Source organism: Actinia tenebrosa, unplaced genomic scaffold, assembly GCF_029948245.1.
Source record: "Actinia tenebrosa isolate PJP-AT-01 unplaced genomic scaffold, QUT_ActTen_1.0 PGA_scaffold4__44_contigs__length_22323623, whole genome shotgun sequence".
In the NCBI taxonomy this organism is placed as follows: Eukaryota; Metazoa; Cnidaria; class Anthozoa; order Actiniaria; family Actiniidae; genus Actinia; species Actinia tenebrosa.
The window spans coordinates 17,492,567-17,511,693 of record NW_028292581.1 but is presented as its reverse complement, the minus strand read 5'-3'; the positions used below and the strand labels follow the sequence as shown (position 1 = coordinate 17,511,693).

The window sequence follows — 19,127 nt, the reverse complement described above, 5'->3', positions numbered from 1 at the left end:
CACTTTAACTCAGTGATGTTCCGCGGTGTTCCTTGTACGCATCTTATCTTATCTTTGCATTACATTTAACTCTAACTTTATATCTGTATTCTATTCAAAATCTAATAGGATCCTTTGTTCATTGACTTGTTTGGAACCTGTCAAACAGAGCAAGTAAAACCAGGTAAAAATAATGACAATGCCTATTAACAGACCCAAAGCAGGAAGAGGGGGGAGGGGGGCTTTTTATGAAGCTGGGATTCAAAAAATGTATTGTCAAACTAAGTTATACAATCGCAAAATGACACTATGTGACATCTGTCACCCGCCCACATCCATACCTTCCCCCTCAACCCCCTTCCCAACCCCCAAGATATCCAGGCCTTGCCATGGGCCTGAAATGGTTATGCATTTGCTTATTGAGCTGCAATGTAATTTTACATAAAGGCAATCTGTTAAATAATCACTCATTTGCTTATTTTAATCATAAAGCTCCACTTCAGCAAAAGCACCTATTAAGATATCATACCCATGTAAGAAGAGGACTGTCTAAGATGCCTCCAGAGGTACAGTAAATACAATTATCATTATCATGATGTCGTTATGATGTCATGATTTGGTGAATGAATGGGATGATGACAGCAATAAATTGCAATACGGTTATACCCATTTCTCATTTCTTTATGCAAAATATCTCGCAAAACAGTTGGGTAACCCCCATTTTTCTTTGTCTTAAAATAAAGATACCATCAAAATCTACAAAATCTGTAAATCTAAAATTCAGGGAATGATTGACACCAAATCTAGGAAAACAATCCACCTGTTAACGAATTTGAATGGTACGCATTTTGACTGCATCGCAGGGATTGAAAGTTTCATAACTCTTATATATTCACATGCTTTTAATTCAGAAATGTTAAAGATAGTCATATTTGATGGCTATGAATTTGTTTTCTGCATTTCTTTGATGATGTTTTGGAGTTTTTTCGAAGAATTTCTTTGATACCTCAGGTTACTCTATAGTGCATGTTTTCCCCTCAATGAATGCCATATTTCCTCAGTCTTGGCAAAAAAAAACAAACAACAACAACAATTTGGTGACCCCCATTTTCTATTTCATTTTTTGAACAAGAATATGTTGGGGTATATGTTTATGCCAAATTTAAAAATTCTGATTGCAACTTCATTTCTCCACGAACTTCCTTAAATGATACAAATTGACTAATGATCGAATTAAAAGCCATAAATGATTCTCTAAAGAATAAGATTTGTTGTTTGAGTTGTATCCATTAACTTTATTCATATGGCTTCTCACATGCATTCTGTTTCTCCTCTCTATGAAGCAACTTAATGTTATGCTACAAGCTGGCAAGCTCCAGATAGATGAAAATGGGGCATTAATGCCAGCGGAGGTAAGATATCTAAAATATTTTGAAGTTGTTGTCTTCCACTTTGAAAATTTCCTGCACATGATAAAAGAGCATCCATCCTGAGGGAGTAGTGACTCCCCAAGTCACTTCACAGCTGGGATTGAGCGCACTGTATTTTTGATTGGGGGGGCTAACGGCTGCAGAAGGCAGAAACCCACAAAAACATTTTAAACTGAGACCCTAGGAAGTGCTATCTCTAGTGTCTTGAGGCACATTTACAGCATATTTATTGCATTTGGCTATTGATATTTTACCTCCCCCCTCCCTCTGCAGTCCCTGCTTCATGCTACAGAAAAAAAAAAAAAAAAAAAGGCACTGTTTGGCTCCACTACAATTGATTAGATTACCTCCCCCCCCCCCTATTCAGTCCCTGCTTCATGTTACGGAATAATAAATAAAAAAGGCACTGTTTGGCTCTACTACTATTGATTAGTATATGTGGTTCTTTAGTTTATATGCCTTGTTATTCAATTTCAAGGGCACAAAGTTAGGAGAGAGTGAAAATGTTTCCATCACTCAACTAACAGCTATGGAGGAGCTCTTTAACGATGGCAGTTTTGGAGAAACTGTAAGTACTCTAATGATCCAAATAATGCCAGATAGCAAAAATTAATTAAACTTGTGAATTTCAAACCAATAACCTGCAAAATTGTGCCCTACAAGCTGCTAACATGCTTAGCTCAGTAGATGAGCAGCCTCATGCAGTTCACTCAGTTTATTTGCTAACTATGATATTTTAATGTTGGTGTTTTTAAATTTCTTTCTTCCATTCATTCATTCAATTGAATCAGATTAATTTTTTTTCATATATTCAAAATACAGGCTCTGGTAGAACCTCATGTTAGCTTGGATATCCAACACCTGTCTTTTGGTAAAGTACTCGAAGCAGGAACTGTAGAACAAAAGGTAATTGAAACTGATTAAGGAAAATTTACCATGCAAGCAGAGGTTGAAAGGTACCTATGATCCCAGGGCTAAAGCCTGCGGTTCATAGCTTGAACAAAATAATGAACTACATACATCCCAAAAATAGCTTGACGGGTATAATATTTTATGTTATTGATGGGAACCGGAAGTGCCTCACAGTGGCTGCGTAGGACTTAGGCTAGTTCTTTATGGGATTTCTGACAGTTCATTAACAAAGATAATAAATTCTTTAAAAAAATTAAGTTGAACACGTTTTTCAGACATTTTAATGCACTGAACTTAATTACATAAACTTTTCAATGTGCACCAAGAAAAACCAAATGCTGTAAAATACAGTATAATCACGCTGTGTGGAACATGACCACATTCAGTTGTGATCTTGAGGACCTTCTCTAGTACATTATTATTGACTTCTTTATTATGCTGATAGACTGTAAATATAACCAACCACACTAAAGGAAAGATAACCTGTCAGTGGATGAGAGGTAAGTTTTGATTCATTCACTTTCGTATACGAAATTCCTACAACTTTATATTTTTTTGTTTGAATCGTTTAGATAAAAAAGGCATTTTCTCAGTATCGCCCGATAACTGTGATATATTACCACTGCGGACAGCCTCATTCAGAGTCACTTTCAGACCTGTAAGTACTGTCCTTCAATATTGCCAGAATACATTTATTTATTTAATTTATTCATTTATTTAATTGTTTTTATTTCAAAATCTCACAGAATGCATCAAACCAGTTCTTCAGTGCAGAACTTGAATGTTATTGCTTTTATAAGGTAATCAACCAACTTTGATCTTGATTCTAATCACTATTACGAATTGTGCCCTGCCCTTCCCCCGGCCACCCAACAGTGGTAAAGGTAATGAAAGTACAGTGAGACTTAATGCATATTTATTACAATATTTCCTACCAAAATATTATTATTTGTCATAATGTCCATTTTTATTTTTTATCTTATTTTCTTTAATAATTTACCAAGTATATTAGACTGACTATTACGAATATGGCCTTCTGACGTCAACAGCCATTTTGAAAGCCATTTGTTAGGGCAAGCATCATCCTTTTCATATCGAGTTGTTTTTGCTAAATCAGTCTATTTTACATCATCTGCACCTGTCTACAATTGCCTGATAAAGACTAGCAGTTTGCAGTCAAAGTGTTGCTATCCTCCCAAAAATGACACTCAAATGTGTAACAAATGTATCATTTATATTGATTTGTTAGAGTTTGAGAGACTACAGACTTGTTGAAGACAACTCTTTCTGTCCACCTTGGTGTTTGACTCTCGACACATCAGGTAATATTCACTAGCCAGCCACAGCACTGTAGATTTATCATACATCAAAATATCATATAATAAGAACTACTGGGTCTATTATTCACTATAAACTATTAATTTTTCATACATGTATTTTTTCATAGGGCAAACATTTTCCATTGGAGCAGAGACCTTTATCCCAAGATACAATTTAGATGTTAGAAATATGGTACGAAACATTTATTCTTTTAACTTTTTTCCTTTCCCTCCTCTATAAACTCTGTATTTTTTAAATTTAGCTACAAAAACTCAAGTAGCTTAGGGGAGGGGGTATACGGGAGGCAGACAGGTGAAGCACCGGAAGCAGGGGTGGTGTGCGCTGGTAATGTGTCGCCTCTCACCAATGCGACCCGGGTTCGACCCCAGCCAGGCTCGGTGTGAGTAGAGTTATTTGTTGGTTCTCTTCTGTGCTTCAAGGGTTTTTCCTTCGGGTTCTCCAGTTTTTCCTCCCTCTACGAAAATCAACTTGCTGCCTTATCAATTGGGTCACAAGGCCTGTTAGGCATTAAGCCATCCACCCTGGAGTGGTAAACGCATTAGACAGGGAAGGATATTAGAGAAGATACTGGGGGATAAGTTTAGAGTTTTTTTTAAGATCAAAAACAGCAGCCTTCATCTACCCAGAGAGTAGTGTTAATTTGCTATGATCTATCTATCCTACAGGTGTTACCTGCCATCACCCCGGAACAGATGTCATATCGCACCTTATTACTGACAAACACTGGAACAAATCCTATTAACTTTGACTTTGAGCAGGACCCAGACAGGTAAGAAACTAAATGCACCAAAGTATAGTGTTGGGAAAAAAAAAGTATAGTGTTGATCTTTTAAGTTGGGATATATTTTGGGGTCCAACTGCTTACAAAAACCGCTAAAAAAACAAAAAATGTTCTCAATGATAGAACATACACCTGAAACAATTAAAACCTTGGACAACAAATCCTTTCATGAAGAAACAGTAAGCAAAAGCTTTCTTGAACTGCTTTTGTTTGTTTTGCAACCAGAAGATATAACTAGCTAAAAACTAGAGTGAGCTGCGTCGGTGTTTCTAATGAAACAGTAATGATGAAAAGGTAAATTATACACCGTGAAAAGATGAAAAAACTTACTGACGTTTCGGACGCTAGTCCTTCGTCGGAGTTTTGCAACCAGTGAACCAATGTATAAAAGGTTGGTTAAGTTAAAATTTAAAAATCCCTTATTTCTTCTTTTCTTCAGGATCTTCAGCTGCAGACCAAGCAGGGGTCTTCTTACTGATAAATACCAGGTAGTATATCATGAAAGATGAGGCGATAAGCCATGTGGAATGGGCTCGCATAATGAAATCGCATAAGACAATGCGTAATGTATTTAGGCTTGTAATTTATCTATTACGCATGTTCTTAGGTAATAATATCAATATAGTTGTACTAGTATATATAGTAGTGTAATATTATAAATTAGTTTTGCCAGAATCACTTATCTTGTTTGCTTGATAAATGGTGCTTATAGATAACTGATTTATAATACTTTGTTATTCTAGGTGGTTGTATTTCGAATGGTACCTCCAGAAGCAAAAGTCTTCAAACACACCATGAAATGTTGCCTAAATGAAGCTGATAAATACACTCAGGTAAAGAGCAGCAACCCCCTTCCTCAATATTAATACAACAATGTCCCTTCCTCAGTATTAATCCCTGTCCTACGCTGTACTGTCCTTAATTGTAATAGCAGTTTTGTTGGTCCCCTATACTTAGTATAAAATATACACCCTACGTACCACACTTCCTTTAGTATGATACATTTATCTCCCTTAATGTACTACCTTATCTACCCTATCTAGGACATGCTATATCCCACTATAGACTATATTGCCTTTAGTATTGTGCTACTATCTCAGTTATTCCCCTAGTTATACCCTACCGACGACTTCACTTCCCTTACCATAAAAGTACTAATGTAGCTATTTATGTTTGACCACATACCAACAAATTTTTCTTTTCCAGGAGATCAACTTGTTAGGTTCTGCAGAAACTCCTCAAGTTCAACTTGGAGGAGAGGTAAGCATACTCCCTGTCCTTTGGTGAAAGAAGAATGTTGCGCTTTGATAGCACAAATAGTCCCCAACATGTGGCGTCAAAACAGCTCAAATTGGAGTATGAAACAACAAAATTTCAATCTTCTGAGAATCGGAAACCTATTTTTATGTCCTCTAAATTGAGCTGCATTCCCGGGCTGCATTCCGATGTGCTGCAAGGGGTCTATATAGACATTTCCAGAATTCGCCTTAGTGTACAAGAAACAATGGTTCCAAGTTGATGATCGTGTACTTGATGTGTTCTTACATTTACTGTATTTATCAAGTCCAAGCTCCTCTTGGCACCATTGTTTCGTGGTTACGAAAGATCTATTGGGTTTTGCTACTTCGTCGCGAAGTGGGTGCTGGGTGCTGGGCGTGGGTGCTATTTCGAGCTCTGTAACGTCAGGATATAACTATAATATCCGTAATCAATCTATGTTACAGGGAACAATATACTTTAAACCAACGTGCACTGGTACATCGTCAACCAGAGCTTTGTCAGTCAAGAACACGTCACGTATACCTCTAAGGTAAGAGTCACCTTTGGTCATCCATTTCTTTGCCTTATTTTTTCTGTGATCTGATTGGTCAAATGCTCCGTTTTCTTCCATTTCATTGGCTCTTCGAAACAGTGCGATTTAAACCCCAAAATGGTACATTAATTCGCACTGCTGAGAGCCACGATCAGATTGCAGAAATAACCATTAATTTCAAAGCGGATATAATGAAAGAGCTGGATTGATACGCTTGTTCTAATCAACTACCAACGCTTTTTTCAGGTTTCGTTGGAATGTCTCCGGAAAAGATGTGAAAGTCCTAGCGATTGAACCTCAGACTGGAATGATTGGACCGAATGAAACGCAGGTAATGGCGATGGGGGACGGGGACGGGGATGGAATAACAATACGTACGTCCGTGTACACACCACAGGACTCCCGTCGCATGTTCTCTCACTGCGCGCTCCGCGCGCGCCATCTTTAACAAGACTGGGGACAGCATTTGAAACTTGGATAAAGGCCATAAGATTAAGGCGACACTCCATTGCGCTCTTAATATGATCAATGTTATGTCAATTTCTAATTTCTTTCTCTTAATAATAATAATATTTATTTATATAGAGCAAATTTAACATAGCGTTTCATGCGCCTTTTCCTTTTGTACTAGCTTCACTTTTTCTGTTCCATTTTATTTCAGTCCCATTCATTTACCTTTACTCCAAGTGATGAGTCAAAGTACCTGGTGAAACCCAAACTCTTCATAAGTAGTTCTCTAGATCAGTTTAAGTACGTACATACAAATAATTTGAATATTATAATTCTATTAGACATTCCGTTTTCGTATGACTGCCGTGAAAAGCTTGGTTCCATAAGCTTCCCTTGCCGTGACCGTGATGTTTTCTAGTATTTTAATTGGCTGATTTTTTTTATTATTCGAAATTTAACCTGAACTATTCGATTTTCTGGTTATTCGAAATTTAACCTGAACTATTCGATTTTCTAGTTATTCGAAATTTAACCTGAACTATTCGATTTTCTGGTTATTCGAAATTTAACCTGAACTATTTGATTTTCATATTATTCGAAATTTAACCTGAACTATTCGATTTTCTGGTTATTCGAAATTTAACCCAAACTATTCGATTTTCTGGTTATTCGAATTTTTTTCACAATGCGATTGGTCTGGCAGTGCCATTACATTGGCGAGACCGTGTCCGTGTTATCGTGTTTATGCCGTGTTCCGGTTATTTGATTGGATGGAGAGTAAATTCTCGAGCAATGTGATAGGTCTGGCGTATGCCTTGTCACATCTTTTCACAGTCATACGAAAACTGCTCTAGTCATAGTTACCCTGAGTCAAACTGTGCATTAATATTTTCTGATCGTTTCTTTACCTTCAGGACTGACGATGAGGTTAAATACTTGGTGCGTGTGATTGGTGAAGGGTCGGTGGGAGAGATAATCGTAAGTAACCTGTAATTGATATTATTATTTTAAAAGACACATTCATAGACGTTTGTTACGCAACACTTAGCCATTTGGGATGAGACAACATTTTTTTGCACTCCTAGCCTCGTATTCAAGCGCATCAGGGTGATTTCACTCACCCATGCGTAATAAGTGTTTGTACGAAGCTTATGCTACTTTGGGAGTCGTCTACAACTATTTATTATGCTCTTTTTCTTTTTACTCAATCTGTTTTTGAAAATATTTATGCTATTCTTTGTATTTACAATTTTCTATAAGTCAGTGGAAATAAAAGAAAATTGAAATTGAAAATTGAAGTTTCATTCTCAAGAGAAAATACGGCCTTTGCGCGGGCGAGAGGCTTAACAACCCTTCTTGCAACCAAGTTTTCCTAATGAAACAGTAATGATTAATATACTAATATTAACATAATTTATTCCGACGAAGGACTAGCGTCCGAAACGTCAGTTTAAGTTTTTTCATCTTTTCACGGTGTATAATTTACCTTTTTATCATTACTGTTTCATTAGAAACACCGACGCAGCTCACACTAGTTTTTAGCTAGTTATCTCTTCTTTTCCTCGTAATAAATCAAGTGTTTGCTCTTCTCGCTGCAGTGCGTGGAACCAAACGTTGACTTTGGCGACATCATAGTAGGAGGATCGTCATCTAAAGACATAACCATCCATAATAACAGTGATTGTAGTCTTCATTATGACTTATTGGTCGACCAGGAGATACGAGGACCATATGATGATGAAGAGACTGCTAGAGATGTCTTGGGTTAGTTGACTTGGCCTGTAATTCAGTGTAAAGAGGCTTTGCACCATCACGTGATGGAGCCATGACAGGAGGCAGGAACAGGAAAAGAAGGGAAGGGAAGGGAAGGGAAGGGAAGGAAGAAGAAAAACGAAAAAAACTTGTAGTCTCCTTTTTCCGAATATTTTTTCTTTTTTTGACGATTCAATTCGCCACGTATAGAGCAGGTGATACAGCAATAGGACACGAATTCCCTTACAAAGCTACTCTCCTCTTTCTTTCTAAATTTTTGAACGAAATCCAACATCATTTTCCCCTTAAACTTTCCGTTCAAAATAGAAAAGAAATCTGGCTTTATATTCTACTTTCATTTGTACACAGTAATCGAATTAAGCAACTCCAGTGGTATTATCCCAGCAAGTACATCCAAGAAGATCACTGCTACAGTGTTCCCTACTCGTCGTGTTACCTATAAGTTCCTTCTCAGCTATGTCTTACTCTCCACCACTGGTAGGTAGTCTGTAAAGTATTGCAATGAAAGTTTATGGCAAAAACATATTGATACTCGGTTTTTCAAGTAGTATAAATTGAAATCCCCACCACTCCCCTTCCACACACCCCCCCCCCCCCCCCAATCCCACCCAACAAAAAAACATTCAACTTGATTCAAAACTTCATTCAAAACATTCAAGCTGATCAAAGTCATGGCAAAGCTAACTTACAGAGATCTAAGTAAGTTTGAGAAAACCCCTTAAATCAAGGTAAAGACCCAGCATCATTTGATAGCGATAAAATGTTGCTCTGGGTTTCATAGGGATTTTTCCCATGCTTCTCAACCATTGGCCTCCTTACAGTCCCTTGCTACTAAGGCATTTGATAGCAAAGGTCTTTCTTCCCTTGGCAATAATCAACATGGGCGCTGAGAGTTGTAAGCATAGAGGATTGAATGCTGTAGAAGTATGTGTGTGTCTGTGACTTCTACATTTAAAAGCAAAGGTCTTTCTTCCCTTGGCAATAATCAACATGGGCGCTGAGAGTTGTAAGCATAGAGGATTGAATGCTGTAGAAGTGTGTGCGTGTAGCTGTGACTTAGTGCAAAGGTGCTAAATCTACAAAACTTAGCGTAGTTCTCTTAAGATCTACTAAAAATGCCTTTACTGTATTTTATATTTAATCCCGATGTTTCGTATGGTTTAATACTCCTTTCCATATTACTAATGGAGTATATACTTGTATTATCAAGATGACGGTGAGAACCATCACATCACTCGTAACAAGACCATGTTAGCAGAGCTCCACTGTCAAGGAGTCTACCCTACCCTATCAATATCCGATGTCAGAGGTCTGGGCAGTAACAAGGGATACAGTAAAGTCAAGCTATGGAATCTCTTCTCACTAGACAGGTTGGTTTTTGTTTTGATTAAGCGCACCCCCACCCCCCCAGGACAATGTTGGTCCCAGTAGGTAGAACAGTCCTGTCTCCCTGGAAACAACATTGTTTGGGAGGGGGGAGGGGGGAGGGGGTCAATTTAAGGGGAATTGTTGTACATAAAAATATCCATTAGAAGCAAACATTTCTTAACAATTTTGTCCAAGATTCTAGAATTTTATGCATCTGTTAGTGTATTTGTTTATAAGCATTTTGAAAGGAGCTGCTGACGACGTCCCTAGGAGATGCAACAAGAAGAAATAAAAGATCTTATTCTCATCGTCGTTATGTCTTTATATTTTCAGCTTGAACGAGTGTCTAGATTCTGATCCCTCGCCCCCAGAGCTGATGTACGCAGCAGCCACCAGACACAGGTATGAAACAAGTTACCGCACTAGCAAAGGGAGGGGGCACGTGCCTCCCCCCAAAAAAAGTTTGCTTTCGGCACCAAAATTTAATTAATCCATGTGGGATTCCTGTGGGTTTGGCGGGAAAATGGTAAACTGCACCCTCCCCGATAATCGAGACCTCGCTACGCCTCTTATTAGGCAGATTAAGATTCCCGTTTTCCTTCCCGCAAACGGAAGACATAAACACGTTTTCTTCGTTTCCCTAAATTTCACTTTACCTTTTGCAAACCTTCTCGACAAAGAATAAGTATTCTTTTGTTTATCTTTGTTTTGCGATACCTTTTCACTAATTATAAATAATTTTTTAATGGTCAACTGACGTTTTACGTAAACGAGAATCTCAAACTCTCTATAAAAACCCCTGAAACAACCGCTGTAGTGATCAAAGTCAGGGTACGGCTAAATCACAGATTGGAATCAGCTTGTTAAGTTTTGCGGAAGTCCGGAGATCCCCGCCATAGAAAATTCCCTAAACCATGGAGAGAGCTAACAAACTTTTTTAACGTGTGATTTTGGGTTCAATAATCGAAGCCGAGACTCCAGAAATAAGTGAACCACCGCGAGACTACCCTTGATGCCGCAAATAGCGTTACTGTACAGATGGTTCTTTAGAACGCGCTCCTTCATCATCAAGGAAAGTCTGCACCACCTTCTGATTCCCACATCCATAGATTACTACTAAACATGGTTATAACTTATACATACTTTTTTTTTGCTCCATAGTACGAAGAGACGTGTTCCTGTCTACACCCGTGCCGTCATGGACTTTAACTTCGGTGCATCACCCAATGATTCAGATCCTGCTATTATCCACCTTAACTTACAGAACACTGGTTCTGTCCCTGCAGACTGGTAAGCATATTGTTTAACCTGTTTTCGTAGAAGTGGAGAACGACACGAACGATTTTTAGCCACATTGTACCCGTGCTGTATCTTGCGGGAACGATGGGAAGCCATTTCAATGTTACAGTATGTCTATCTTACCGTGTACGTGCTGTAAGTCAGTACCGTACGTTTCCCACTAACATGGAAACTGCTTTATTGCACAGTACACAAACCTAAGTTTTTTGAGGAAAAACTTTAAATGTAATGAAAAGGTTGGTGCCAAAGGTAGACCAAATTCCTTACGTGTTATACTTTCATTTTCCTTGCTCAGCGCAGGGGAAAATGTTCAGAGACCCTATTTACCTTTGTAAAATATTCAGTAACTTCTAGAATAACCGCAAAGAGATAGCATAGAGATATGAATCCTTACGATATACCAGTACGCATAGAGTGAAGTCACTAAACCCGTGAAATACATACTAGCAAGAGAAGATGAACTAAGAGAAGGAATCCCCGCGCCCCATCATGAGCTCTCTTTGATGCTATTTTTAGAATCTTTGATGCTATTTTTAGAATTTGTTTTTCTGCATGTGCATGCTGCGCGCACTCTACCCTGTTTGCTCTGTTTTCATGTGTTTTTCAAGAAAACGTAAGCAAACAGCGTAGAGGGTGCGCATTATGCGCGTGCAGAAAACAAACGATGGCAAATGCGATTCTAAAAATAGCATTAAACGGTGCACATGATGATCACAAGCATGAATACCAGAGATCCCTGCTCTTAGTTCATTTTCTGTTGATATTAGACTAATACACTTTAGTAGACCCTAATTCCAATGCTTTCTTTTGTGTCTATTTGACTAGAGAGAAGTCACTAAACCCGTGCAATAGATATTAGACTAATACACTTTAGTAGACCCTAATTCCATTGTTTTCTTTTGTGTCTATCTGACTATAGCACGTTGACTAACATTTTTTTTTTTACTTCGCGGGTTAAATGCCTTCACTCTATATCTCTACTACTATTTCTTTTGTGATGATAATTAATAATGTTATATGTTCTCTCCGTTGTCAGGTCGTTTCTGTATCCAAGTGATCTTCAATTGGAGCTTGAATACTGGGCAGAGACTGGTGAATACGACGCTGATGAACTTCACGAGGTTTGTTTATCAGTTTGATATACCTAACAGACCAAACAATAATACTCAACAAAAGACATCCTAGCTTGCGGATAGCCTGACTCTAGTTCTGGTTATACTTAACCAGTTGCAATCAATAGCATGCAAAGCCGATGGTGCGCGCGTGAAAAATCTTTCCACTCATAGTCTATAAGACAGACTTAGCATGGAAGAACACTTGGCCTTGAGGTGACAGGAAAGGCACTTTTTCAGTCCCCCCTATTTTTCATGCGCGCGCCGTTTTCCTCAAGGTTGTAATACTCATCAGTACCAGAAAACGCGGCCGGGGAGAGATGTCTAGATGCGAGTACGCTCACTCTAAAGCCGATGGCATGGTTCTCCTTCACGCAGAAAGAATGTGCTTGCGCTGCCGTCACGAGGGCGTATCAATGAAATAAGTCTGCCAAAATTGTCTATCGGACTATCAATTGCATGGCGGTCTGAATGTCGTGTCATTGAAGATATGAATTCTTTGTTAGATGCAAGTTATGGATAAGAAGTTGTTTACGGTGGAACCAAAGAAAGGTAGCCTATCTCCAGGAGAATCACAGACTTTAACCCTCACTTACAGGTAATTAGAAAAGCTGTCCACGATTTCTAGTTGAGCTGGCTTATTTTTTACGCTTAGTCCTTTACAGTTTGGCTATACATTTTCCTGAGACTAATTTTGTTATCAGTGACAAGTGTTTCCAAACGTTCCTTGGATTTAATTTTCAACTTTACTCGCTGAGGTCATGCTTCAACTGAACTTTATTAGCATAATTTACATACATTCTCGTGCAAATCATTAATTCAGTTCTTTGTGCATTGTTCTTGACTGTCAATTCCGAACAACAAGTTCGTATCCAGGATGGGCGTATCCCATAAGGGGGGACACCATGGTTTAATATGGGGCCGCCTATCATCTCCTTGAGAATGAGAATTACTATCAAGAGGCGTTTAAAGGATTTGCCGGGGTTTTTTTCATTCTTTTTGATTTTTCTATTTTTTAAAGTGTTTTTCCAATTTGTTCCCCCAGGCATTTGTTCACGGGAACCAATAAGCTACCAGTTATCTTCAAGATTTCAAAAGGCAGAGAGATATTGGTAAGAGAAATGGTCATTCAAAACGTTGCCTTTTATAGTACGCTGCGCTCTTATGAATACGTCCCTCACTTTGTCTTATTAAGGCAAACTCAACAGGTTCTTTGCATCTATCGTTTAGTAAACCGCCACCCAGCTAGCTGTTGTGCGGGAGGTCGTGGTTCAAGCCTCGGCCGGACCAACACTCAGGGTCTTAAAATAACTGAGGAGAAAGTGCTGCCTTTGTAATTATATATTAATTAATTATATATTTATATATGCAAATGGTTAGACCTTCAAGTCTTCGCGGATAAGGAATTTAAACCGTAGGCCCTGTAATAATTCCTGTTGAATTATTCGTATAAGAGTAGGGGATTGTCTCCCGGTTCAACAACCTATCCCAATTTGGAGGCATAATATTAATCTACTAACAATTAACACTCATGATTTGTAAGTTTTACGGCTGCTGATAGCACCTTAATATGCAAGTCCTCCATTAATGTAAAGCGCATTAAGATATTTGAAATGCGCTATATAAGAAACTTCCATTAACTCCCATCATCATGACGCTACTCCCTATGCTGCTATGGATGTTAGTCGAGACAAATTCAGCAACGGCAATTTTTCTTCAACGAAAAAGGCAACGGTGTGAAAAATTGCCATTTTGAGTTGCGAGGTTTTGACTTCCAACAAAAACCTCGCAACGTGTTGCCGAAGTCGAAATGACGCAAACAATCGTCCCGTCTGGCATGTTAAACGGCATCAACTGTTCGGGCAATAGCGTTGCGCAAAAAAAAAAAAAAAAAAAAAAAAAAAATCGTTAAAAATCGTCTCGTGTAACAATGCGAAGTGATTGTCCAATATTGAAAATTAAAAATCCTCTTTGATTTTCCTCCGTAGCTGAACTTCATAGGAGTAACAGTGGACCCAGGTGCTTATTACGTCCATTTTGCCAGTACAAAGCACCTGTTTGAGCCCGTCCCAGTAGGCGGGAACACTCCTCCAGTACAGATCTACGAACTGCACAATACTGGATCGATGCCCGTCAACTATGAGCTTGATTTAGAGCCACTGGACCAATTAGAAGCGGTAAGATCTTCGATCAAACCTACCCCAGCTTATGTCGAAGAAAAAAAAGAAAAAACCTCAAGTGTAAAATAAACTCTTATTGAATCAAGTGAAGCGAATCTTCGTTAATGTGTTGATGTTTTGTTTATCCTTACAGCAAAACTATGGATGTCGTATACTGGACTGCCTGAACCCATCAGGCGACATTCCCCCTGGGTGTACAGCCCTCATACATTGGGTATTTGCACCTCTGGAAGCCAAGACCTATGTGGTAAGACCTCATACCAGGGACTTGTCCCTCTTGTGCCTCTCTTTAGGCCGGTTTAGACGGTACAATACGATTTTCGCCTACAACTATCGTATACAAACCGCTCGCGTCATCCTACAACTCGAGTCACAGCGTGTAAATCAAGCCTACAACTCGCCTACGACAGACGCGAGCGTGTTGTATACGATAGTTGTAGGCGAAAAACGTACCGTCTAAACTGGCCTTTTGGTTTAGAGTTAATCGATTTTTTATAAACGGGTTTTTTATAACGGGTTACCTGTGGTTCCTAGATTTATGTAACACAGGGATCCCATGTGGAGGCAGACCTTGACAAAGGCTTTTTACTTATCTAAATAGGTCGACATTCCTATTCGTATCATTGGTGGCGAAGCTGTCCTCGTAACCTTCACGGGTGTTGGTTACGATCAACGAATCATGGGTGACACTATGCTCTTTAGCGAGGGTGTATCTACTGGTGTGCCCTCCAAACAGATTGTCCCTGTTCAACATCAGGTAGGTCTATCTCTCTTGACTGGTGTTGGATACGATCAACGAATCATGGGTGAGGATGTATCAGTAATTTCAGAGCACAATGAATTAAAAAATAAAGACGTGAACATTTTAGATGCTTTCTTCTAAAACGTTTCTATTTTAATTGAAAAATTGACCAAATCGACTTGCCCATTTCAGACCACGTGTTATTCTCTTGAGAATAGGATTCTTTGTTTAAGTCGTATCCATATACATATGTCTTCCCATGTGCAACCGTTAAACAAAGAAATAATACTCTAGGAAATGACACGTGGTTGAAATGGGAAAACAGTGGATTAGGTCTACCACAGCGTGCATTAGAACCTAGCCTGTTTAAAGTCGCTTCTCACCCATCCCTTCTACGGGAAAAAAAGACGGGGAGAGAGCTCCTAATTACAACTAGATGTTTTATACAAATTGAAAATGCCTTACTTCAGTGGCGTAACCAGGGATCTTGCAGGGGAGGTGCACAGGCAATGATTTGGAGAACCAAAGAATAAAAAAAGGTAGCCAAAAGAAATTGCAGAACCAAAAAAAAAAAATCAAAAAGCATTTACATGCAATTTTAAAGCAAAAGGACATAGTTGAGCGGAACTTTTTTTTTTGCGGGGGGGGGGGGGGGGGGTCACGTGCACCCTGTACTCCCCCCTGGTTACGGCCCTGTACTTCAAATGGCATTGAAACATTCATTCGAGTATACACACACGTTACACTCTTGTCTAGTACTATTATTTACTTGTGAAACCTCCCTTTCCCACAGCTTGCTACACTATCCATCGAAAGGCTTTCATTCGGTAATCTCCCATTGTACACTCTTTGTCGTCGAGTGTTCTTCATCACCAATTCATCTTCAGATCACGTGATATCGTTCAGATGGAACATCGAGGGTTCCCCAGCAGAGAGGGTAGGTATCAATAAAACCACCTAAGGCAGACTCTTAGTTATTTTTAAAGTGCCAATCAAGCTTTCTTATTAATCATCTAGTAACTTAACTTTATCTGCGTGGAAATATTTAACCGCATGAATTTCGATCATCGAATAAAAGTTTTCACTTTCAAAATGTTCATACACGAAAATGATAAGGAAATGAGTATTTTCAGCCATACTTGCTTTGGTTCATTGTGCAGGGTCAGTATCACGTGATGGTGCGGTCCCGGGGGGGACTCCGGGAAGAAAGTACCGGGGATGCTCGTCGTATCTCTTAGGGGTAAAAATTCGCGATTTGGTATCTTTTAGGGTGTTAAATGCGAATTTTTGAAAATCAGCATTTTCTGGTATCTCTTAGGGTGTCGGAAAAGGAGAGAAGCGCGCATCGATATGGCTTATCCTAGGCGCTTTTTATATAAAATTTAATATTATTTGTTGTGGTATCTCTTAGGGGTTAAAAATCATTCAGCCACGCCCTTTTTAAAAGACTTCCGGTATCTTTTAGGGGTCTTTTTGAAAATTTCCATCTTACGAGCATGCCCGGTACTTTTTTCCCGGAGTCCCCCCCCTCCCCCCCAACCCCCCAGGGTACGGCTCAACCTCAAATGCAAAACAATAGCTTTGTTCTATGGAGCTTCCAAACCATTCCGCTCCATTAATTATGTGCTGATAAAAGGGTCTAACAATCAGACCTGATATTCACTCCATTTATCTCGGGCTACTAATCTCTTTAAGTAGGTTGACTATGCTGTTGTTATTGATATCGCAGGTTTTAATGATCGAACCAGACCACGGGTATCTTCACCCAGGCCAGTCTACTCTACTCAAGGTTGGTAGTTAACGAAGAATTGATACTTGAATTCTTTTGATTGCATATATATATATATATAATAAACGTACTTCTTCTTTTCTTACAGATGTCTTTCTTTTCATCTGGACCTCCGTCCATGTACGACTTAGATGTTCTTTGCGAGGTAAGCAGTAAAATATTAAATAAATGATAAATAATAAATAATAAATAGATAATAAATAAATAATAAATAAATAAATAAATTATAGATAATAGATAACAAATAAATGATAAATATATAATAAATGATAAATAACATATAAATCATAAATGAATAAATAAATAATAAATGAATAATGAATAATAAATAAATAATAAATAAATAATAAATAGATAATAAATGATAAATAACAAATAAATGATAAATAATAAATGAATGATCAATAAATGAATAAATAATAAATGGATAATAGATAAATAATAAATAATGAATAATAATCTTTATTAAATAGCCAACTGCACATAATAATTTGGAGAAGGGTATCCATTGAAAAGGAGAGCATAGTTGTCGAGTTGAATGAGAGATGTGTGGCATGGGTGGCGTAGTGGTTAGCCGCTCCCCCTTGCTACGAGGGTTTTCTCAGGTCGTAATGTCGAGAGTTGAACGCTCCCATCGTTACACCACCCCTGCTTGCCGTATTGCTAGCAACCTTACTCTCCATTTTGATTTTATCGTCTAATAAATTCTTTTCAGAGAACTGAATAGACACCTTGCGAATCATACACCATACCAATGCTTGTTAGTCAAGAAATTATTCAACAAACTACCGTGTACATTGATTCAACAGGTCGTAGACGAGACAGAAATGGCTGACTTTAATCAAAGACTCATTGACTGGACAAACAAACAAGAAGAAAAACAATATACCTTTACGATTACCGAAGAAGATATCAACAGAGAAAAAGGCGCCAAAACCAGGCCGCGTTCAGGACAACGCCTCAGGTCGATAGATAACACCAGCCAAGCCATCTCGAAATCTGAAGGGGATCTTCGCAAGTACAATGCGTTACCTCCCATAGGGTCTGCAGGGAAGCGAGACGAGAGGAGCAGTTCGAAGAAGAAAGCAAGAAAGTCTAGAGAAGAGGAGCAAAAAACACCTCCCCAGCCCTCCCCTCCTGAGTCGTTCTGGCTGCATCTTGGGGTTACTGCTAGGACACACTCTCTTGCTGAATTCTATAAGAACTTCCAGTCTGACATCAACGACTTTTTTATTGACCAGTAAGTTTGATTTTGTCTTCGCTATAATAATAAATCATGGTTTAATAAAGTAAGCCACCTAAAAAGCAGCTACAAAGCTGACACCGGCAAGGATTATGCGTAGATTCCGGGGGGGGGGGGGGGGGGGACTCCGGGAAAAAAGTACCGGGCATGCTCGTAAGATGGAAATTTTCAAAAAGACCCCTAAAAGATACCGGTAGTCTTTAAAAAAGGGCGTGACTGAATGATTTTTAACCCCTAAGAGATACCACAACAAATAATATTAAATTTTATATAAAAAGCGCCTAGGATAAGCCATATCGATGCGTGCTTCTCTCCTTTTCCGACACCCTAAATGATACCAGAAAATGCTGATTTTCAAAAATTCGCATTTAACACCCTAAAAGATACCAAATCGCGAATTTTTACCCCTAAGAGATACGACGAGCATCCCCGGTACTTTCTTCCCGGAGTCCCCCCCGGGACCGCACCATCACGTGATACTGACCCTGCACAATGAACCAAAGCAAGTATAGCTGAAAATACTCATTTCCTTATCATTTTCGTGTATGAACATTTTGAAAGTGAAAACTTTTATTCGATGATCGAAATTCATGCGGTTAAATATTTCCACGCAGATAAAGTTAAGTTACTAGATGATTAATAAGAAAGCTTGATTGGCACTTTAAAAATAACTAAGAGTCTGCCTTAGGTGGTTTTATTGATACCTACCCTCTCTGCTGGGGAACCCTCGATGTTCCATCTGAACGATATCACGTGATCTGAAGATGAATTGGTGATGAAGAACACTCGACGACAAAGAGTGTACAATGGGAGATTACCGAATGAAAGCCTTTCGATGGATAGTGTAGCAAGCTGTGGGAAAGGGAGGTTTCACAAGTAAATAATAGTACTAGACAAGAGTGTAACGTGTGTGTA

The 19,127-nt window shown here is 38.7% G+C and overlaps 1 protein-coding gene across 1 annotated transcript in view; it reads left to right on the top strand.

Annotated features, from left to right (window-relative positions):
• LOC116306199 (cilia- and flagella-associated protein 65) overlaps positions 1-19,127 on the top strand; it is a 30,297-nt gene that overhangs the window by 6,503 nt on the left and 4,667 nt on the right. The window contains exons 13-45 of the mRNA XM_089036944.1: positions 109-163; positions 472-545; positions 1,323-1,391; positions 1,888-1,977; positions 2,232-2,315; positions 2,767-2,821; positions 2,894-2,979; positions 3,068-3,121; positions 3,571-3,643; positions 3,769-3,833; positions 4,328-4,431; positions 4,883-4,931; positions 5,187-5,276; positions 5,650-5,703; positions 6,168-6,253; positions 6,503-6,587; positions 6,918-7,006; positions 7,621-7,684; positions 8,305-8,470; positions 8,828-8,956; positions 9,690-9,849; positions 10,181-10,249; positions 11,009-11,137; positions 12,183-12,267; positions 12,765-12,856; positions 13,304-13,370; positions 14,247-14,435; positions 14,572-14,685; positions 15,040-15,195; positions 15,974-16,117; positions 16,910-16,969; positions 17,058-17,114; positions 17,779-18,209. Of these exons, the coding sequence (XP_088893070.1) occupies positions 109-163; positions 472-545; positions 1,323-1,391; positions 1,888-1,977; positions 2,232-2,315; positions 2,767-2,821; positions 2,894-2,979; positions 3,068-3,121; positions 3,571-3,643; positions 3,769-3,833; positions 4,328-4,431; positions 4,883-4,931; positions 5,187-5,276; positions 5,650-5,703; positions 6,168-6,253; positions 6,503-6,587; positions 6,918-7,006; positions 7,621-7,684; positions 8,305-8,470; positions 8,828-8,956; positions 9,690-9,849; positions 10,181-10,249; positions 11,009-11,137; positions 12,183-12,267; positions 12,765-12,856; positions 13,304-13,370; positions 14,247-14,435; positions 14,572-14,685; positions 15,040-15,195; positions 15,974-16,117; positions 16,910-16,969; positions 17,058-17,114; positions 17,779-18,209 (3,374 nt within the window). The remainder of the gene's footprint in view (positions 1-108; positions 164-471; positions 546-1,322; positions 1,392-1,887; positions 1,978-2,231; positions 2,316-2,766; positions 2,822-2,893; positions 2,980-3,067; positions 3,122-3,570; positions 3,644-3,768; positions 3,834-4,327; positions 4,432-4,882; positions 4,932-5,186; positions 5,277-5,649; positions 5,704-6,167; positions 6,254-6,502; positions 6,588-6,917; positions 7,007-7,620; positions 7,685-8,304; positions 8,471-8,827; positions 8,957-9,689; positions 9,850-10,180; positions 10,250-11,008; positions 11,138-12,182; positions 12,268-12,764; positions 12,857-13,303; positions 13,371-14,246; positions 14,436-14,571; positions 14,686-15,039; positions 15,196-15,973; positions 16,118-16,909; positions 16,970-17,057; positions 17,115-17,778; positions 18,210-19,127) is intronic.